Source organism: Puma concolor, chromosome E4 (genome assembly GCF_028749965.1).
Source record: "Puma concolor isolate L17-30 chromosome E4, mPumCon1.1.hap2, whole genome shotgun sequence".
Lineage (NCBI taxonomy): Eukaryota > Metazoa > Chordata > Mammalia > Carnivora > Felidae > Puma > Puma concolor.
Window position 1 is genome coordinate 3,393,366 of NC_141683.1, and position 16,845 is coordinate 3,410,210.

At 48.7% G+C, this 16,845-nt stretch overlaps 3 protein-coding genes and 1 long non-coding RNA gene across 5 annotated transcripts in view; 3 read left to right on the forward strand and 1 right to left on the reverse strand.

Annotated features, from left to right (window-relative positions):
• The first annotated feature begins 327 nt into the window (after nt 1-327).
• Nucleotides 328-3,992, forward strand: LOC147572244 (T-cell surface glycoprotein CD1a-like). The gene is made up of 6 exons (XM_086693838.1): nt 328-637; nt 1,203-1,469; nt 2,135-2,413; nt 2,611-2,889; nt 3,222-3,312; nt 3,456-3,992. The coding sequence occupies exons 1-6, from the start codon at nt 577-579 to the stop codon at nt 3,532-3,534; spliced, it is 1,056 nt and encodes a 351-aa protein (XP_086549964.1). The 5' UTR covers nt 328-576; the 3' UTR covers nt 3,535-3,992.
• A 774-nt stretch (nt 3,993-4,766) lies between these two features.
• Nucleotides 4,767-6,066, reverse strand: LOC147572245 (uncharacterized). Its single transcript, XR_015246028.1, has 2 exons — nt 5,801-6,066; nt 4,767-5,167 (listed from the first exon to the last, which is right to left on the reverse strand). It is a non-coding gene; the product is annotated as an uncharacterized LOC147572245 (long non-coding RNA).
• The window catches only part of LOC112851669 (T-cell surface glycoprotein CD1a-like), a 30,193-nt gene continuing 18,405 nt past the window's right edge, over nt 5,058-16,845 (forward strand). The window contains exon 1 of one of the 2 annotated variants that reach the window (XM_086693835.1): nt 5,058-5,177. In XM_086693835.1, coding sequence (XP_086549961.1) covers nt 5,165-5,177 — 13 coding nt within the window. In that variant the 5' untranslated portion in view covers nt 5,058-5,164. Of the gene's footprint in view, nt 5,178-12,539; nt 13,620-16,845 lie in introns of those variants that run through there. The other variant, XM_086693832.1, reaches the window with a different exon arrangement.
• On the forward strand, nt 8,661-12,434 carry LOC112851733 (T-cell surface glycoprotein CD1a-like). Its single transcript, XM_086693843.1, has 6 exons — nt 8,661-9,067; nt 9,630-9,896; nt 10,577-10,855; nt 11,053-11,331; nt 11,664-11,754; nt 11,898-12,434. The coding sequence occupies exons 1-6, from the start codon at nt 8,995-8,997 to the stop codon at nt 11,974-11,976; spliced, it is 1,068 nt and encodes a 355-aa protein (XP_086549969.1). The 5' UTR covers nt 8,661-8,994; the 3' UTR covers nt 11,977-12,434.

A 16,845-nucleotide genomic window follows, 5' to 3' on the forward strand; every position in this document is an offset into this window, starting at 1 on the left:
GAGGTCATCTGCATGATTAGACCCCTATCTTCCCAATTAAGGGAAGGTGACCTTCAAATCAATCTGCTTGATATTGTATTTGAACACAGGCAGTGAGAAGTCAGAGATGTGAATGGGCTGGGGTGGGGGTGACACAGGGAAGGAAGTCCATAGGGAGTGACCCAAGGGCACGAGGGACAGGGTGACAGCAGGCTCCAGGGCTGGGTGCTGGGGAGCCATGTGTCTTCATGGGTTACTGTCTGGATGAGGAGAAAAGGCACGAGAGGTAGGGTCCCTTTTCCATGCCATGCAAGACTTGCTCCCCAGCCCTCGAATTAGGGCCTCAGGGAGCACAATGGAGGCTGGTGACAGTGAGAAGCTGGAAGCCGAGAGGAGGGTCAGACCCGGAGGGGAAGTGAGAGTCTGAGTAGGTGTCCAGGGTTGAGGGCGGAGCCCATTTGCATTGTCGCAGAGACTCAGGGCAGGCGTGTGTGTTGAGAAGGAAGTCAGAAGAGAGGGGCTGCGTGTGGGGAGGTTTGTGAGAACAGACTCCAAAGACCCACTTTCTAAGAGAAAGAAAGAACATCTGCACATAAGATGCTGTTGTTGCAACTGGTGTTGCTCACGGTTCTTGTCCCAGGTGGTGACACTGACGACGGTGAGGACTCCCGGTGGGAACGTGTGTGTGTGTGTGTGTGTGTGTGCGCGCGCATGTGTGTCATATGTGCACACGTGTGCAAGTCTGTGCGTCCTGTGCAAGTGTGTACACATGTGTGCATGTGTGTGCTTGTGTGTCTGCATGTGTGTGTAAGTGTGTGCATATAGGTCCCTGTGTGTGAGTCTCTGTGTCCGCATGTGTGTATGTATGTCTGTTTGCATATTTACCTATGTGTGTGCATACATGTATAAATCTGAGTGTGTGGGTGTGTCAGTGGGTTTGTGCACATACCTGTGTGTGCACTTGTGGTGTAGGTTCCCTGCCACACACCTGGGGAGTGAGGGATGTCAGCCTGGTTCCTTCCTGAGCGTCTCTGACGCCAGGTCCCTCTGCCCTTCTAAATGAAGGGTATGAAGCTCGGGCCTCCTGGGCAGCACATGTCTCCAGAGAGAACTATGGCTCCCTGTCCTCCGGATTTTGGTGGCCTCCCTGGCACCTCAATTTTGCATTCTCTGTCCTTCCCAATGCCATTCTCTTCCTCAGTCTATCTGTTCCTGTGGCACAGATTTCCAGGAACCAGTCTCTTTTCGAACCATCTTGACAACATCCTTTTACAACCATTCCTGGACACAAAATCTGGGCTCAGTTTGGCTGGATGGGCTGCAGACTCATGGCTGGGACAGCAAGACGGGCGCTTTCAGTTTTCTGCGGCCCTGGTCCAGGAGCAACTTCAGCAATGAGGAGCTAATGGAACAAGAAAAGTCATTTTACACATTCTCCATCAGACTTCCTCTGATCTTTCAGGACCATGTCAGTGAATGGCAGCTTGAATGTGAGTTCAGTTCCCTCAGGGCAGGTGGGATAGAGGTGGCCGGTGTGTGTCTCTTGAGTTTCTTTTTCCTCCAGGAAAGAGCCCCCACTGGCTTCTGAACCTCATGTATTCCCATCATAAAATGTTCAGGGGGCAGAAACTAGGACCTGATCTTGAAAAGCTGCATGTTCTCTGCTACTTCCCCTCGTCTCATTGACCTCAGGCTGTGCTCGCGTTTCTCCACTAGTTTCTCCTGTGATTACCCCATTCCCTGGCCTCTAGCCAGGCACATCCCTCTCTTTCACTGTGTGACAGATCCTTGAAATGTGCTTTTATCCCCATTCAATCCCGTCAGCAAACTTTGTCTATGTGTTCCCTATACCCAGTGCTCTCCCTTCACCCTAGATGATTTTATCCCAGCTCTCTCACGGAGCTCTCCCCTGTTCTCTGCCCACATCCTTCCTGTTTCCCCTAAAACATTTGTTCCATCTCCAGTAATTTACCTCTACCTCTGTCTCCAGTGACCACCACTTCCCATCTGTCCGAACTTCCACTCAAACCAAACTTTGTTCCATTCCCTCCAATATGCTCAACTTCTCCCTCTGATTCACCCATCGTTGGCTTCTACTCACTTCATTTCATCTCTTTCCCTCCCCCTTCTTGAAACCCAGAGCCTCACTTTTCAGATCCCTTTCAGGTACAGGTGGCAAAAGGCTGTGGGCTACATGTTGGGGAACAGTCAGTAGGCTTCATGCAGATTGCATATGAAGGATCAGATCTCGTGAGCTTCCAGAACATGTCATGGTGGCCATCTCCAAAGGGAGGAAGGAGGGCTCAGCAGGTCTCCAAACTATTCAATCAGTACCATGTGGTCAACTTACGAATACAAGCAAGTATTAATGACGCCTGCCCCCGTTTCCTCTTGGGTCTTCTAGACGCAGGGAAGGAAGATCTTCAGCGACAAGGTCAGTCCTGCTTCCTCTTTCCAAGAATTCTCAATATGCACTCATAAATTTGCACCATTTCCTCAAATTCAGGGGAGAAGGAGGCAGGGGAGAGAGGTGATGATGGTGATAGGTTTCTAGAGGTGGAAAGATGTGTGTATCTAAAGCGATGTGAAATCTACCTTCTCAGTCTGAGAATTCCTGTCCTGTCTCTGCAGTGAGGCCAGAAGCCTGGCTGTCCACTGGCCCCAGTCCCAGTCCTGGTCGTCTGCTCCTCGTGTGCCACGTCTCTGGTTTCTACCCAAAGCCAGTATGGGTGACGTGGATGCGGGGTGAGGAGGAGCACCAGGGAACCCGACGAGGCGACGTCTTGCCCCATGCTGACGGGACATGGTATCTTCAGACGTCCTTGGACGTGGAAGCCAGAGAGGCAGCTGGCCTGTCTTGCCGAGTGAGACACAGCAGTCTAGGAGGCCAGGACATGGTCCTCTACCGGGGTGAGAAAGGGTAGGGGTCTAGCTGGGAAAAGGGGTGGGTGGTCCTGAAGCAGAGCAGGAGAGTGAGATGAAACATTTGGGATTCTAGGGACTCCAGACCATAAAGGACAGAAATGTAAGAACCCAAGAAATGGAGAGCTGAGGGTGAGGGTCCTATGGATGTGGGAGGAAGTAAAGGGTTGGGTGAAGTCCATCACTGAACAGGGATGGGAAAAGAGAAAGAGGAAGGGTGGTTGGTGAGACAGAGGGTGACGGGAGCAAAAGGGACCAGGAAGGTGCAGGTCAACCCGGGGTGGATGGGAATTGACACCCTCTGTGCACCGAACCCACAGAGCAGCACCGCCCCGTGGGCTTGGTCTTCCTGGCGGTGGTCGTGCCCCTGGTGCTTCTGGCAGGTCTTGCATTCTGGCTCTGGAAGTGCTGGTAAGTCTGGAACCATGTTTCTGCTCTTTCCCAACTGTGTCCCCACCTTTCTGTCTGTCCTCAGCCCTCCTCCTCACCATGCCCTTTCCCCTGGAGTCCTCACCTCCACCTGCTGCAGAGCATTTCCAATCTGTTCCTCCCAGGAAATCACACTGGAGACCTCAGTGCACTGGCCTCCCTTTGGAGAGAGATCCCAGCAGCCCAGGACCAGGACGTCCCTAAACCCAGCTCAGATGATGGACTTGCAAGTCTCTGTGTGCAGCTTTTGTCTTTTCTTTCTGCTCAGTGATCAGTTGTCAAGACGAGTTAAGTGTAATTTAGCAGAATTTGTTGCTCTGACCTGATTCTGGGGCTTAAACATCAAAAGTATCTTAGAGTAAAATGAAGTCCCACAAACCTCCATGAGCCACTGGCATCAGGCGTCACTTCCTGCAGTGAGCCGTCCCTTCTTCACAAGTCAAAGAAGTTTTTGCTTGGCGGGAATTAGCCCTACGTTTTCCTGCACTTGCAAATCTATTCCTGACTCCCAGCCCTTGTTACCAACAGTTAGGGTCCTTTCCCTTCTAATTCTTAGGACTTTAGAGATGAGGTCCATGTCTTTTTAATATTTGTAACCTTGGCAAGGAATCTCCCCTGAATGGAATATGTCCTCAATAAAATCTGTGTTGCGGTTTTGTCAATATCATAGGTTTTTCTTTTTCTTTTGCATCGTGACATGTTTGTAGTAGTTGAGACATTTGCACATGTGGACGTTCACGGAAAATAACGTTGAGGATGGGAGAGGTGGCAAAGGTGAAAATTATTGGGAAAGGGAGAGCAAATTATGGGACTTCCCCAAACTTCTCTCCTAAATTAGACTTGTTGACTGGTTCTCTAGGGTCCAGTCCACCTTGTCACCCTTGCATGGCCACCATGCGGTGTTTGGTTGGTTGAGTCCACCCCCAGGTGTAGCCCTGGGCTCCGATCACCTTGAGTCTCTCAGGAGAAAGTATCCTTGACAATGTGACAGGATGACGGATGGGCAGGTTACATCAAGTTCAGGCCAAGACAGAAGCTACTTGTCCTTGGTCAGAGTGATGGTTCAGGGCTAGACGCCTGCTCCAGGTGGCTCAGGTCACAGGCATTATGACTCTTGTGGTCAATGGCAGGGAAAGAGACGGTGTCTCTTGTCCTGGATAATAAGGCTGGGGTCTGAAGCCTGAAACAACTACAACCCGTTTTTCAGCATCAGGGAGGCAAGGCTGAGGATGACACCTTCATGCAAGAAGGGGGAGAAGTTGTGCACGTGACCTTTTCCAAGAGAGTGGATCCGAAGTGTTCTCATGGCAAGAATGAGAAGAAAAGAAAAGAAAGAGAAAGGAGAGCATCCAGATGGGAGCTGGTGGCTGTGTTGCCTACTGTGCTTGTGGGCTTCGTGTCACCACGGACACACACACCACACATCAAGCGTGTACTTCATTTTATGCTCTTTAGAGAGAACAGAGTTTATTGCTCAACAATGAAAAGTATTCAAATGTGGGAGGAATGCTACATAAAATATCGATTTTCATGGTTTGCTTGAATGCAAGCTTTCTTGACCAATTCTTCATTTTCCTAACAAATGCTGCATGGCACACCGGAGGCTCTGCAGCTAAGCACGGAGGCATTCGTATCCAGCTCCCGACACGCCCCGTGTGCACTGGGCTCCCGAAGTTCTTCAGGCCTCGTCTCTGAGAAGTTGTTGGAAGACGTTCATCAGGAGGACCGGTGTTCATGTTACATCGTAGTCTCTGCTGCTCCTGTTAGTGCCTGCGGGGGTCCACGCGGCCCATCGTGCCTCCCAGGTTTCCTCCCTGGCTGGTCAGGAAGCCGCATGCTGTACAAAGGTACAATTTTCATTTAAAACGTTTTTTAATATTTTTCATTTATTTTTGAGAGCGAGAGAGAGAGAGACAGAGTTTGAGTGGGGAGGACCAGAGAGAGAGGGAGATAGAATCCGAGATAGAGTACAGGCTCTGAGGTGTCAGTACAGAGTCGGACACAAGGCTCAAACTCATGGATGGTGAGATCATGACCTGAGCTGAGATCAGGCACTTAACAAACTGAGCCTCCCAAGCGCCACCCCCCCCCCCCCCAATTTTCGTTTGTGATCATACTTCATTGAAGCCAGAAAGAGCAGCCACAATGAAACCAAAACATCAGGAAACTGAAGGTAGACACACAGACCCACAGAAGGGACTGGAGCCCCAACAACCCTGGGCTTCTCAGTTTCATCAGCTGATATATTCCCAGTATGTCTTCAGCTCTACAGGGTGGATTTCTGTCTTTTGTGACTGGACACTCTTCTCTGATGGATGTGGATGTGGTCCATGGGGAGGTTGGGCTAATGTCTCTTTTTCTTGCAATGTTTTTCCTCACTTCTCTCTTCCTCTCCCTGAGTTCTTATAAATATTCCTTTTCTTGCCTGCTTATCTTTTTCTTCATGTGTCCATATTTGTCATACTCTTACCCTGTCTTGCTTGGTAATCCTGACATCTGGGTGAGGCCCCATCCTGGGTGTTGTCATGGCTTTCTAACAAACCACTGGTCAGGAATGCATTGCTGGTTCTGCTGCTGAGTAAGTGACTGGTAAAAATTCACTCTACGGTTTTCCTACAGATGACAGACAGGCTGCACAGCCTCCATGAACCAGGAAATGTGACAATGGCAGTGAAATCCTCAAAGTGCAGGAAATTTTCCATGGATTTCCTGCACACACAATATTTTCATTTTTTCCTTCCTTCCCTTCTTCCTCCCTTCCTCCCTCTTTCCTTTTCTCCCTCCCTCTGATCCTCCCTTCCTTCCTCCCTCCCTTCCTTCCTGTCTCCCTTCCTCCCTCTCTCTCTTCCTCCCTCCCTTCCTTCCTTCCTTCCTTCCTTCCTTCCTTCCTTCCTTCCTTCCTTCCTTCATGACTTCCGCAGCTTTTCCTGTTTGTATGGTAAACATATTCTCTGAGACTCATTTCAAAACATGAGAAGCAGCTTGTGCCCAGATATTTAAGACATAATGAATAATATTGTCCTCCAAGCTTTTATTTTATTTATTTTTTGATGTCTATATTTAATCATCCAGAGGTAAACTTGAGAACTCTTAAAATAAGAAAATTTCACCTTATAAACTTGACCAATAATTGCTTTATTAAATGTTCCATGAATCGCACATCACCCCATCTGGCACAGACGTGGACACTCAGAGAGGTTGTACAAATGAAGGCTTTTATAGAGGGAGCATGGGGCCAGGGAATTAGCAGCAAATGAGAAGCCTTCCAGGAGTCAGACCTGCTTTCTTGGGTGAAGAACAGTGTGCGTGTCTTATCATCGGGGGCTGGAGAGGACCCAGGAGACAGACCCATTGCTCTATGGAAAGAAAACTTTCCTGCCTGCCTGGGTAAGACTACATTTCCGGGGTTGTGAAATTTGTTCGATTGGGTATGAAGTCCCAGGGTGGGAACTCGGTTTATGACATTCTTTTGGGTCTGAGATTTTCTTTTTCAAATAGGATGTGGCTCAAGGGCATGTATCTTCATCGTCTTGTTTCCCCAACCAAGGCAGCAGGAGCTGCCCTTGGTTCCCTGCTGGCCGGTCTGCTTGGCACAGAGAGGGGGACGCTACCTCTGCTCTGGTCCAGTCCCATCCTCAGCCAGGTGCTTTGTGTTTCAGTTTGGGGACTGGGCCTTCCGAGAGTTCCCCCTTTGCCTCAGCAGATGGAGCCTCTTAGTCTGGGACAAGGTGTGTTCCTGTCCCTTCCCCCACTGCCCCTCCCCCAGCTGCAGAGTGGCTCACTGTGCCCTGAGGTAGTGGGGCTCCCTGCCCTTCCCACACCCAGTGAAGGCTCCTTTCTGTGTGGGGAATAGTAGCCTTCCAGCCTTTTTCAGGAGGGAGCTGCTGTCAGACCTCAGGCTTGTACCACCAGAAAGCAGCTCTCTGGTCCGTATCCTGGTCTCCATTCCATCTGGAACCCCTGGGAGGTTGGTGGGCAAAATCCTGGAGGTATAGTGAATTTCCTGAGTCTGTGGCTCTCAGGACCTCCCAGGACTCTGCTTGCTTTCAGTCAATTGTTAGCAATTGTAGCTGAATTATTCCTTCCGGCTTACAGAACCTCTGGCATCTGTCCCAGGTAAGCAAGGGTTTGCATGCCCTATTTTTTTGATGAGTCTGTATTTCTCTGGTATTTACGTTAACAAGTTGCTCTGATCCTTCTGCTCTGATGGACTCAGGAGAAGCCATTTTGATTATCCAGCCTTTCAAAATCTTAAGTGTGGGAGTGAGCTCTTCTTTCTGTATTCCAATCTGAACATTCCAAACAATATTATCTGTCTCTCATTAGCCCGAGGTTATTTCTGCTTACCGGTCAACCAAAAAATAACAAGACCAATAGCCCAAACACATTATCTGGAAGATATAAAGCACAAACAAATACTTAAGAGCCTTTAAACACTTAAGAACACCAAGGAGGAAGAAGGTCAGCGTGTCCAGCATGGCCAACTCATGATAAGACAAGTATGGAACATTCTAGCAGGAACATTAGGAAGGAAATCTGGATACATGATTCCAGAACACTCTATGAACTCCGCATACTATAAATTCCCATGATTCTTATTGTAGATTTGCCGTAGGACCCTCTGTGTGAACTTCATGGTTATTAGCATAGGCTTGCATCCAAAAGAAAATGTGCAAGATTCTCATTTCATCAGGTCAGATTACAGTCACTACTTTTTGATTCTTCACAGATCTTTATGTCGAAGAAGTCCATAATCTTAAGAGTGATTTGATGCCTGAAGTGAATTATTCAATCATTCAGAGATAATCGTTGGGCACCTACCACTTGCCAGGCCCCGTTGGATGTTGAGATCCGGGTAGAAACACTGAGTCCAGATTGTGAGAGGGCAAACACCAGCAAGGGTCACCACTTGAGTAAATATTGTTTCCAGCAGATTTGTTTTAGTCTAGAGTCTGCACGTTAAAAGTCAGCACACCAAAAAGTATAGTTCATCTTCACAATTAAGGGACGGCGACATTCCCTCAGCCATTGCTCTCTCTTCTTTTGCTAATAAGAGAACATTTGTACAACTTCTGGGAGCTTCCCTCTTTCTGCTAGATGAGATGCTGCCTGACTAATGACTCACTCAACAACAAATTCGATCTTCAAATTCCTGGTTGGTTTTGTTTTTTAACACAAGCGGTGACACGTCAGAGATGTGGATGGGCTGGGGCGGGGGTGAGACAGGGAAGGAAGTCCATGGGGGTGTTCCAAGGGCACGAGGGACAGGGTGACAGCAGACTCCAGGGCTGGGTGCTGGGGAACTGTGTGTCTTCATGGGTTACTGTCTGGATGAGGAGAAAAGGCACGAGAGGTAGGGTCCCTTTTCCATGCCATGCAAGACATGCTCCCCAGCACTTGAATTAGGGCCACAGGGAGCACAATGGAGGCTGGTGACAGGGAGAAGCTGGAAGCCGAGAGGAGGGTCAGACCCGGAGGGGAAGTGAGAGTCTGAGTAGGTGTCCAGGGTTGAGGGCGGAGCCCATTTGCATTGTCGCGGAGACTCAGGGCAGGCGTGTGTGTTGAGAAGGAAGTCAGAAGAGAGGGGCTGTGTGTGGGGAGGTTTGTGAGAACAGACGCCAAAGACCCACTTTCTGAGAGAAAGAAAGAACATCTGCACATAAGATGCTGTTGTTACGATTGGTGTTGCTCACGGTTCTTGTCCCAAGTGGTGACACTGACACTGACACTGATGACGGTGAGGACTCCGGTGGGAGCGTGTGTGTGTGTGTGTGTGCGTGTGCGCATGTGTGTCATGTGCACACGTGTGCAAGTCTGTGCGTCCTGTGCAAGTGTGTACACATGTGTGCATGTGTGTGCTTGTGTGTCTGCATGTGTGTGTAAGTGTGTGCATATAGGTACCTGTGTGTGAGTCTCTGTGTCCGCATGTATGTATGTATGTACGTCTGTTTGCATATTTATCTATGTGTGTGCATACATGTATAAATCTGAGTGTGTGGGTGTGTCAGTGGGTTTGTGCACATACCTGTGTGTGTACTTGTGGTGTAGGTTCCCCGCCACACACCTGGGGAGTGAGGGATGTCAGCCTGGTTCCTTCCTGAGCGTCTCTGACGCCAGGTCCCTCTGCCCTTCTAAATGAAGGGTATGAAGCTTGGGACTCCTGGGCAGCACATGTCTCCAGAGAGAACTATGGCTCCCTGTCCTCCGGATTTTGGTGGCCTCCCTGGCACCTCAATTTTGCATTCTCTGTCCTTCCCAATGCCATTCTCTTCCTCAGTCTATCTGTTCCTGTGGCACAGATTTCCAGGAGCCAGTCTCTTTTCGAACCATCTTGACAACATCCTTTTACAACCATTCCTGGACACAGAATCAGGGCTCATCTTGGCTGGATGAACTGCAGACTCATGGCTGGGACAGCAAGACGGGCGCTTTCAGTTTTCTGCGGCCCTGGTCCAGGAGCAACTTCAGCAATGAGGAGCTAATGGAAGAAGAAAAGTCATTTTATACATTCTCCATCAGACTTCCTCTGATCTTTCAGGACCATGTCAGTGAATGGCAGCTTGAATGTGAGTTCAGTTCCCTCAGGGCAGGTAGGATAGAGGTGGCCGGTGTGTGTGTCTCTTGAGTTTCTTTTTCCTCCAGGAAAGAGCCCCCACTGGCTTCTGAACCTCATGTATTCCTATCATAAAATGGAATCAAACCGTGTGTTCAGGGGGCAGAAACTAGGACCTGATCTTGAAAAGCTGCATGTTCTCTGCTACTTCCCCTCGTCTCATTGACCTCAGGCTGTGCTTGAGTTTCTCCACTAGTTTCTCCTGTGATTACCCCATTCCCTGGACTAGCCAGGCACATCCCTCTCCTTCACTGTGTGACAGATCCTTGAAATGTGCTTTTCTCCCCATTCAATCCTGTCAGCAAACTTTGTCTATGTGTTCCCTATACCCAGTGCTCTCCCTTCACCCTAGATGATTTTATCCCAGCTCTCTCACAGAGCTCTCCCCTGTTCTCTGCCCACATCCTTCCTGTTTCCCCTAAAACATTTGTTCCATCTCCAGTAATTTACCTCTACCTCTGTCTCCAGTGACCACCACTTCCCATCTGTCCGAACTTCCACTCAAACCAAACTTTGTTCCATTCCCTCCAATATGCTCAACTTCTCCCTCTCATTCACCCATCATTGTTTCTACTCATGTCATTTCATTTATTTCTCTCTCCCTTTCCTGTAACACACAGCCTCTCTTCCCAGATCCCTTTCAGGTACAGGTGGCAGTAGGCTGTGGGCTACATGTTGGGGAACAGTCAGTAGGCTTCATGCAGATTGCATATGAAGGATCAGATCTCGTGAGCTTCCAGAACATGTCATGGTGGCCATCTCCAAAGGGAGGAAGGAGGGCTCAGCAGGTCTCCAAACTATTCAATCAGGAACATGTGGACAACTTACAGCTACAAGCATGTATTAATGAGGTCTGCCCCCGTTTCCTCTTGGGTCTTCTTGATGCAGGAAAGGAAGATCTTCAGCGACAAGGTCAGTCCTGCTTCCTCTTTCCAAGAATTCTCAATCTGCACTCATAAATTTGCACCATTTCCTCAAATTCAGGGGAGAAGGAGGCAGGGGAGAGAGGTGATGATGGTGATAGGTTTCTAGAGGTGGAAAGATGTGTGTATCTAAAGCGATGTGAAATCTACCTTCTCAGTCTGAGAATTCCTGTCCTGTCTCTGCAGTGAGGCCAGAAGCCTGGCTGTCCACTGGCCCCAGTCCCAGTCCTGGTCGTCTGCTCCTCGTGTGCCACGTCTCTGGTTTCTACCCAAAGCCAGTGTGGGTGACGTGGATGCGGGGTGACCAGGACCACCAGGGCACCCGACGAGGCGACGTCTTGCCCCATGCTGACGGGACATGGTATCTTCAGACGTCCTTGGACGTGGAAGCCAGAGAGGCATCTGGCCTGTCTTGCCGAGTGAGACACAGCAGTCTAGGAGGCCAGGACATGGTCCTCTACCGGGGTGAGAAAGGGTAGGGGTCTAGCTGGGAAAAGGGGTGGGTGGTCCTGAAGCAGAGCAGGAGAGTGAGAAGAAACTTTTGGGATTCTAGGGACTCCAGACCATAAAGGACAGAAATGTAAGAACCCAAGAAATGGAGAGCTGAGGGTGAGGGTCCTATGGATGTGGGAGGAAGTAAAGGGTTGGGTGAAGTCCATCACTGAACAGGGATGGGAAAAGAGAAAGAGGAAGGGTGGTTGGTGAGACAGAGGGTGACGGGAGCAAAAGGGACCAGGAAGGTGCAGGTCAACCCGGGGTGGATGGGAATTGACACCCTCTGTGCACCGAACCCACAGAGCAGCACCGCCCCGTGGGCTTGGTCTTCCTGGCGGTGGTCGTGCCCCTGGTGCTTCTGGCAGGTCTTGCATTCTGGCTCTGGAAGTGCTGGTAAGTCTGGAACCATGTTTCTGCTCTTTCCCAACTGTGTCCCCACCTTTCTGTCTGTCCTCAGCCCTCCTCCTCACCATGCCCTTTCCCCTGGAGTCCTCACCTCCACCTGCTGCAGAGCATTTCCAATCTGTTCCTCCCAGGAAATCACACTGGAGACCTCAGTGCACTGGCCTCCCTTTGGAGAGAGATCCCAGCAGCCCAGGACCAGGACGTCCCTAAACCCAGCTCAGATGATGGACTTGCAAGTCTCTGTGTGCAGCTTTTGTCTTTTCTTTCTGCTCAGTGATCAGTTGTCAAGACGAGTTAAGTGTAATTTAGCAGAATTTGTTGCTCTGACCTGATTCTGGGGCTTAAACATCAAAAGTATCTTAGAGTAAAATGAAGTCCCACAAACCTCCATGAGCCACTGGCATCAGGCGTCACTTCCTGCAGTGAGCCGTCCCTTCTTCACAAGTCAAAGAAGTTTTTGCTTGGCGGGAATTAGCCCTACGTTTTCCTGCACTTGCAAATCTATTCCTGACTCCCAGCCCTTGTTACCAACAGTTAGGGTCCTTTCCCTTCTAATTCTTAGGACTTTAGAGATGAGGTCCATGTCTTTTTAATATTTGTAACCTTGGCAAGGAATCTCCCCTGAATGGAATATGTCCTCAATAAAATCTGTGTTGCGGTTTTGTCAATATCATAGGTTTTTCTTTTTCTTTTGCATCGTGACATGTTTGTAGTAGTTGAGACATTTGCACATGTGGACGTTCACGGAAAATAACATTGAGGATGGGAGAGGTGGCAAAGGTGAAAATTATTGGGAAAGGGAGAGCAAATTATGGGACTTCCCCAAACTTCTCTCCTAAATTAGACTTGTTGACTGGTTCTCTAGGGTCCAGTCCACCTTGTCACCCTTGCATGGCCACCATGCGGTGTTTGGTTGGTTGAGTCCACCCCCAGGTGTAGCCCTGGGCTCCGATCACCTTGAGTCTCTCAGGAGAAAGTATCCTTGACAATGTGACAGGATGACGGATGGGCAGGTTACATCAAGTTCAGGCCAAGACAGAAGCTACTTGTCCTTGGTCAGAGTGATGGTTCAGGGCTAGACGCCTGCTCCAGGTGGCTCAGGTCACAGGCATTATGACTCTTGTGGTCAATGGCAGGGAAAGAGACGGTGTCTCTTGTCCTGGATAATAAGGCTGGGGTCTGAAGCCTGAAACAACTACAACCCGTTTTTCAGCATCAGGGAGGCAAGGCTGAGGATGACACCTTCATGCAAGAAGGGGGAGAAGTTGTGCACGTGACCTTTTCCAAGAGAGTGGATCCGAAGCGTTCTCATGGCAAGAATGAGAAGAAAAGAAAAGAAAGAGAAAGGAGAGCATCCAGATGGGAGCTGGTGGCTGTGTTGCCTACTGTGCTTGTGGGCTTCGTGTCACCACGGACACACACACCACACATCAAGCGTGTACTTCATTTTATGCTCTTTAGAGAGAACAGAGTTTATTGCTCAACAATGAAAAGTATTCAAATGTGGGAGGAATGCTACATAAAATATCGATTTTCATGGTTTGCTTGAATGCAAGCTTTCTTGACCAATTCTTCATTTTCCTAACAAATGCTGCATGGCACACCGGAGGCTCTGCAGCTAAGCACGGAGGCATTCGTATCCAGCTCCCGACACGCCCCGTGTGCACTGGGCTCCCGAAGTTCTTCAGGCCTCGTCTCTGAGAAGTTGTTGGAAGACGTTCATCAGGAGGACCTTTGTTCATGTTACATCGTAGTCTCTGCTGCTCCTGTTAGTGCCGGCGGTGGTCCACGCGGCCCATCGTGCCTCCCAGGTTTCCTCCCTGGCTGGTCAGGAAGCCGCGTGCTGTACAAAGGTACAATTTTCATTTAAAACGTTTTTTAATATTTTTCATTTATTTTTGAGAGCGCGAGAGAGAGAGACAGAGTTTGAGTGGGGAGGACCAGAGAGAGAGGGAGATAGAATCCGAGATAGAGTACAGGCTCTGAGGTGTCAGTACAGAGTCGGACACAAGGCTCAAACTCATGGATGGTGAGATCATGACCTGAGCTGAGATCAGGCACTTAACAAACTGAGCCTCCCAAGCGCCACCCCCCCCCCCCCAATTTTCGTTTGTGATCATACTTCATTGAAGCCAGAAAGAGCAGCCACAATGAAACCAAAACATCAGGAAACTGAAGGTAGACACACAGACCCACAGAAGGGACTGGAGCCCCAACAACCCTGGGCTTCTCAGTTTCATCAGCTGATATATTCCCAGTATGTCTTCAGCTCTACAGGGTGGATTTCTGTCTTTTGTGACTGGACACTCTTCTCTGATGGATGTGGATGTGGTCCATGGGGAGGTTGGGCTAATGTCTCTTTTTCTTGCAATGTTTTTCCTCACTTCTCTCTTCCTCTCCCTGAGTTCTTATAAATATTCCTTTTCTTGCCTGCTTATCTTTTTCTTCATGTGTCCATATTTGTCATACTCTTACCCTGTCTTGCTTGGTAATCCTGACATCTGGGTGAGGCCCCATCCTGGGTGTTGTCATGGCTTTCTAACAAACCACTGGTCAGGAATGCATTGCTGGTTCTGCTGCTGAGTAAGTGACTGGTAAAAATTCACTCTACGGTTTTCCTACAGATGACAGACAGGCTGCACAACCTCCATGAACCAGGAAATGTGACAATGGCAGTGAAATCCTCAAAGTGCAGGAAATTTTCCATGGATTTCCTGCACACACAATATTTTCATTTTTTCCTTCCTTCCCTTCTTCCTCCCTTCCTCCCTCTTTCCTTTTCTCCCTCCCTCTGATCCTCCCTTCCTTCCTCCCTCCCTTCCTTCCTGTCTCCCTTCCTCCCTCTCTCTCTTCCTCCCTCCCTTCCTTCCTTCCTTCCTTCCTTCCTTCCTTCCTTCCTTCCTTCCTTCCTTCATGACTTCCGCAGCTTTTCCTGTTTGTATGGTAAACATATTCTCTGAGACTCATTTCAAAACATGAGAAGCAGCTTGTGCCCAGATATTTAAGACATAATGAATAATATTGTCCTCCAAGCTTTTATTTTATTTATTTTTTGATGTCTATATTTAATCATCCAGAGGTAAACTTGAGAACTCTTAAAATAAGAAAATTTCACCTTATAAACTTGACCAATAATTGCTTTATTAAATGTTCCATGAATCGCACATCACCCCATCTGGCACAGACGTGGACACTCAGAGAGGTTGTACAAATGAAGGCTTTTATAGAGGGAGCATGGGGCCAGGGAATTAGCAGCAAATGAGAAGCCTTCCAGGAGTCAGACCTGCTTTCTTGGGTGAAGAACAGTGTGCGTGTCTTATCATCGGGGGCTGGAGAGGACCCAGGAGACAGACCCATTGCTCTATGGAAAGAAAACTTTCCTGCCTGCCTGGGTAAGACTACATTTCCGGGGTTGTGAAATTTGTTCGATTGGGTATGAAGTCCCAGGGTGGGAACTCGGTTTATGACATTCTTTTGGGTCTGAGATTTTCTTTTTCAAATAGGATGTGGCTCAAGGGCATGTATCTTCATCGTCTTGTTTCCCCAACCAAGGCAGCAGGAGCTGCCCTTGGTTCCCTGCTGGCCGGTCTGCTTGGCACAGAGAGGGGGACGCTACCTCTGCTCTGGTCCAGTCCCATCCTCAGCCAGGTGCTTTGTGTTTCAGTTTGGGGACTGGGCCTTCCGAGAGTTCCCCCTTTGCCTCAGCAGATGGAGCCTCTTAGTCTGGGACAAGGTGTGTTCCTGTCCCTTCCCCCACTGCCCCTCCCCCAGCTGCAGAGTGGCTCACTGTGCCCTGAGGTAGTGGGGCTCCCTGCCCTTCCCACACCCAGTGAAGGCTCCTTTCTGTGTGGGGAATAGTAGCCTTCCAGCCTTTTTCAGGAGGGAGCTGCTGTCAGACCTCAGGCTTGTACCACCAGAAAGCAGCTCTCTGGTCCGTATCCTGGTCTCCATTCCATCTGGAACCCCTGGGAGGTTGGTGGGCAAAATCCTGGAGGTATAGTGAATTTCCTGAGTCTGTGGCTCTCAGGACCTCCCAGGACTCTGCTTGCTTTCAGTCAATTGTTAGCAATTGTAGCTGAATTATTCCTTCCGGCTTACAGAACCTCTGGCATCTGTCCCAGGTAAGCAAGGGTTTGCATGCCCTATTTTTTTGATGAGTCTGTATTTCTCTGGTATTTACGTTAACAAGTTGCTCTGATCCTTCTGCTCTGATGGACTCAGGAGAAGCCATTTTGATTATCCAGCCTTTCAAAATCTTAAGTGTGGGAGTGAGCTCTTCTTTCTGTATTCCAATCTGAACATTCCAAACAATATTATCTGTCTCTCATTAGCCCGAGGTTATTTCTGCTTACCGGTCAACCAAAAAATAACAAGACCAATAGCCCAAACACATTATCTGGAAGATATAAAGCACAAACAAATACTTAAGAGCCTTTAAACACTTAAGAACACCAAGGAGGTAGAAGGTCAGCGTGTCCAGCACGGCCAACTCATGATAAGACAAGCATGGAACATTCTAGCAGGAACATTAGGAAGGAAATCTGGATACATGATTCCAGAACACTCTATGAACTCCGCATACTATAAATTCCCATGATTCTTATTGTAGATTTGCCGTAGGACCCTCTGTGTGAACTTCATGGTTATTAGCATAGGCTTGCATCCAAAAGAAAATGTGCAAGATTCTCATTTCATCAGGTCAGATTACAGTCACTACTTTTTGATTCTTCACAGATCTTTATGTCGAAGAAGTCCATAATCTTAAGAGTGATTTGATGCCTGAAGTGAATTATTCAATCATTCAGAGATAATCGTTGGGCACCTACCACTTGCCAGGCCCCGTTGGATGTTGAGATCCGGGTAGAAACACTGAGTCCAGATTGTGAGAGGGCAAACACCAGCAAGGGTCACCACTTGAGTAAATATTGTTTCCAGCAGATTTGTTTTAGTCTAGAGTCTGCACGTTAAAAGTCAGCACACCAAAAAGTATAGTTCATCTTCACAATTAAGGGACGGCGACATTCCCTCAACCATTCCTCTCTCTTCTTTTGCTAATAAGAGAACATTTGTACAACTTCT

Excerpts from the sequence above, each read along its gene's own strand:
- LOC147572244 (XM_086693838.1), top strand. The coding sequence starts at position 577 with ATGCTGTTGTTGCAACTGGTGTTGCTCACGGTTCTTGTCCCAGGTGGT. Across the intron at positions 1,470-2,134 it reads CAGTGAATGGCAGCTTGAAT|ATCCCTTTCAGGTACAGGTG; the intron begins GTGAGTTCAGTT and ends CTCACTTTTCAG. Across the intron at positions 3,313-3,455 it reads TTCTGGCTCTGGAAGTGCTG|GAAATCACACTGGAGACCTC; the intron begins GTAAGTCTGGAA and ends TGTTCCTCCCAG.
- LOC112851733 (XM_086693843.1), top strand. The coding sequence starts at position 8,995 with ATGCTGTTGTTACGATTGGTGTTGCTCACGGTTCTTGTCCCAAGTGGT. Across the intron at positions 11,332-11,663 it reads GGACATGGTCCTCTACCGGG|AGCAGCACCGCCCCGTGGGC; the intron begins GTGAGAAAGGGT and ends CCGAACCCACAG. Across the intron at positions 11,755-11,897 it reads TTCTGGCTCTGGAAGTGCTG|GAAATCACACTGGAGACCTC; the intron begins GTAAGTCTGGAA and ends TGTTCCTCCCAG.